The sequence below is a fragment of the Alosa sapidissima genome, chromosome 7 (assembly GCF_018492685.1).
Source record: "Alosa sapidissima isolate fAloSap1 chromosome 7, fAloSap1.pri, whole genome shotgun sequence".
Taxonomy (NCBI): Eukaryota; Metazoa; Chordata; class Actinopteri; order Clupeiformes; family Clupeidae; genus Alosa; species Alosa sapidissima.
The window spans coordinates 19,422,437-19,425,970 of NC_055963.1; the positions used below are offsets into that span (position 1 = coordinate 19,422,437).

Below are 3,534 nucleotides of genomic sequence, written 5' to 3' on the forward strand. Positions count from 1 at the left end.
CACACAATGGATTCTGGGTTTCTTAAGGCTGTTGGCTCAGCCGATTTTACTACCATTATCTTTTTTTTCCATCTACATTTTTATCACAGCTTTTGATTTTACGTCTTTTTTCTTTTAATTTAGTTTTTTTTTATCTGCTCTTTATCTTTATTATAAATGAGGCAGCATTTTCCAAGACCAATCAAACAAACACACAACCTCAAACAAACACTCATACTTACCCACAAGGGGCTTAAAATGTAGTATATACACCAAACAGAAAAATCCATATGTATATAGACGTATGATTACATCATACGAATCATATCAAAGACATGGTCACTGAGTCATAAAAATGATCAAATCAAAAAAATCTATGAAAAAAATAAATATTCAAATCATTGAATCGATTCAAGGAAAAAGGATGATTGCTAAATCTTTGCACCATTCACAGAAGCGAACTGACACACAACTGTAACTGTTTTCATGTCACTGTAACACTGAGGTCGAGAAGCCAATGGTAGCTCTCTCTAACAGAACTGGCGTGAAGAATTCAAATTCTTCTCTGGATTTTACATACACTATATAGTCGTTTTCTTTAAAATGGACACAGTCATTGTCATCAACAGCACCACTAGTATCACTTGCACCACCACAGTCACCTTCACAGTCAGTCACCATCATCATCATCCAACAATGGCACTATACTGTAGCTGTCTCAGCTCCATAGTTTGTCATCCATATGGTTCATTAGCTGGGCCTGATATGGTCCCACTTAGGTTGTTCTTGTCTCAGTCTTGTTACAGAAGAGGTCGTGACTTCAAAGGTTGACCCCTGACCTTTTGAGCCCCTCTGTCTTCTCTCCCTCCTCCTGCTGTAAGAGAGTGCCGGCCATGGCCAGGGCCCTCGCATGCACAGGTCTGACACAGGAGCACAGAGGGGCCAGCCCCGGAGAACTACATGTCCCAGCGTCCTCTTGTCCCTCCAGAGCTCAGTTTCCCTGCGCGCTCCTTTCAGAGCCTGTGTTTGAAAGGGAGGCTTGTTGGTGCCCCCTGGCGGCTTGGAGGTATTTGTGTGTGCGCACTCACACTGTGGTCTCATATTCTGTCACCTCCTTGGGGTTGCTGAGGCTGCGGTACTGGATGCGCGGTGTGACCGGCGAGGTGTTCTCCAGCACCAGGATGGTCTTGCGCAGCCGGCGGTCGATGAAGTGGGCGTCCCAGGCCGGGTACCTCTTCCGGGGCAGGTCGATGCGGATCACCGGGCCCTCCAGCCGTGGCGTGCGTGGGGACTGGGCGGAAGGCGGCGCGCTGGGAGGCCGCACCTGGAACACGGGCAGGCAGCTGTCCCGATCGCCCACACTGCCTGGCTCCATCCCCCCGTCCACGCTGCGGTCCCCCCTCGTAGTCCTCTGCAGGGTCCTGGGCGGGCTGGTCACCACGTCCTGCTGGGGAATGGGGGTGCCCCCAGTGCCGAACTCGCCCCCGCCCAACCCCATCACCCCCATGCCCTCCTCCACGCAGCTCCACTGCGGACCCAGCATGGGTCCGTCGGGGTGGAGCAGGCAGTAGTAGACCAGCATGAAGAAGGTGCCCAGGGCGTAGCTGCACAGCACCACGCACACGATCAGCAGCGCGTAGAAGTCGGACGAGTGCGGCCCGCGGTGCAGGTACCAGGCGGCGGTCAGCGCCGTGTTCTCCACCAGCGTCACGCAGTAGTAGACGCCCAGGCGGAAGCGGGCGCGGCCCTCCTTCACGTTGAACCAGCAGAAGATGTAGATGATGCCCACCACCATGTTGTAGATGATCTCCTCCCACTTGGACATGCAGAAGTCGGTCTCGCCCTGGATGATCCAGAAGGTCATGGCGCACCAGTGTGCCACGATGAAGATGCCGAAGTAGAGCTGGAAGACGGAGGCGAACAGGGCGAAGGCGATGGTGCGCGCTCCAATGGTGAACAGGTGCCAGAGCATCTGCACGATGACCGCCTTGTAGGACATGGGCAGCTTGTCGTCACGCGAGTCCCGCAGCACCTTCTGGTAGGAGGCAATCATCCAGGCCAGAGATACCAGAGAGGCAGATGCAGAGAGGCCTTCAGAGATATAGAGAGAGAAAGAGAGGAAAAGAGAGAGAAGGAGAAGGGAAAACAGGGTAGAAGAAGAGATGAATATAATATTGCAGTATTTGAGAAAGAAGGTGAAATCTAGGCTAAGGTGGAGCACACAAAGGAAACGTCAGAGAATTTAAAGTCTTCAGCTGCCTTCAGCAGAGAGAGTAAGAGAGAGAGAGAGAGAAGGAGAGAGAGAAGGAAAGAGGAGGGATGCACGTGTGGAAAAGATATCAAGAGCAGATAATAAAGAGCCAAGGTTAGCTAAATTAAACAAAGGAGGTGAGAAACGATGGTACAGAGTAAATGAGTGAGAAGATTAAATAAAATCTGCTGAAAAAAGACTACAGTGTTTCTCTATCCCTTCCTACCTTCCTCCTCTGTTCCTCTCACTCCCCCTCCACCCTCCCCCCCCCCCTTCACTCACTCTCCCTCAAGTGAACACGCTCACCCAGTGAGTCTATTTCAAGACTGCCACATGAGAAGCAGAGATGATATCGGGACCGAAGCACCCGCAGTGCAAACACAGTCCCTCACTGTTTATCTTGAGGAAATAAGACAGTACTGATTGCCGCTGTGCTTTCATCCTCATTAAGACTAATGACTGTGGCCGCTCTAGTTGTTCCATAAAAAGCCTCGAAAGTTGCAGACTTAAATATGAAACTAATGAAAATCATTAACCAAAAAAAAACAAAAAAGATGTGGGTGGGGAAAAAAATCACACATTTTTTCTAGGTTTTACTGTTCAATTCTTAATTAGATCTGATATGATTAATTACTAATTGGACATGCGATTGAATTATTAACATTTGAGAAATGAATAATTCACGCTGTAAATTATGTCTCTCGCCTAGCGCCGCTGTCTTGATATGAGCTTGTGAATATTTCTCTCCTTTTCCGAGGCTAAAAAAGAATTGTGAAACCAGTCAGGTCTTCTGTCGCTACGTTGGGAGAGACAAAGATGGGAAGAGACGCACAAAAAAAAGCGTTTCTGTGCAAAATTAGCACCATCCTTCCTGTCTTCTGCAGGCGAATAATAATAAAATAACAAACGAACCAAAGCAAAACAAAACAAAACAAAGAGTATCCAAGTGAATGAAAGTACCCAGATTTAAGACGGAGACAGAGACGCAGTGGCGGGCTTGAAAGAACGACAATTTGTCATGCTGTTGCTCCTGTTCGGAGCCCTCGACTTGATCTCGACTCCCACTGAGACAACATCCCAGCGGGCTGTTTCCGCAGCTGCCTAGAAGGCCTCCTCAAGTGTTTGTAAGGAGTGTGTGACTGTTTGTGTGTGCGTGTGTGTATGTGTGTGAGTGTGTGTGTGAAAATGCTTTTCTCTCAATAGTATGGAGATGTAGTCATTGTTTACTTTGCTGACACTGTCAACGAGACTGGCTGCCTACCTATTACACATTTTTGTTTGTGAGTTTGTGCTTAAGTTGGTGT

The 3,534-nt window shown here is 48.6% G+C and overlaps 1 protein-coding gene across 1 annotated transcript in view; it reads right to left on the bottom strand.

Moving 5' to 3' along the window:
* Positions 1-3,534, bottom strand: part of xkr7 (XK, Kell blood group complex subunit-related family, member 7) — an 84,868-nt gene continuing 81,334 nt past the window's right edge. Inside the window, exon 3 of the mRNA XM_042098009.1 lies at positions 1-2,070. Within this exon, the coding sequence (XP_041953943.1) occupies positions 1,064-2,070 (1,007 nt within the window). The 3' untranslated portion in view covers positions 1-1,063. The remainder of the gene's footprint in view (positions 2,071-3,534) is intronic.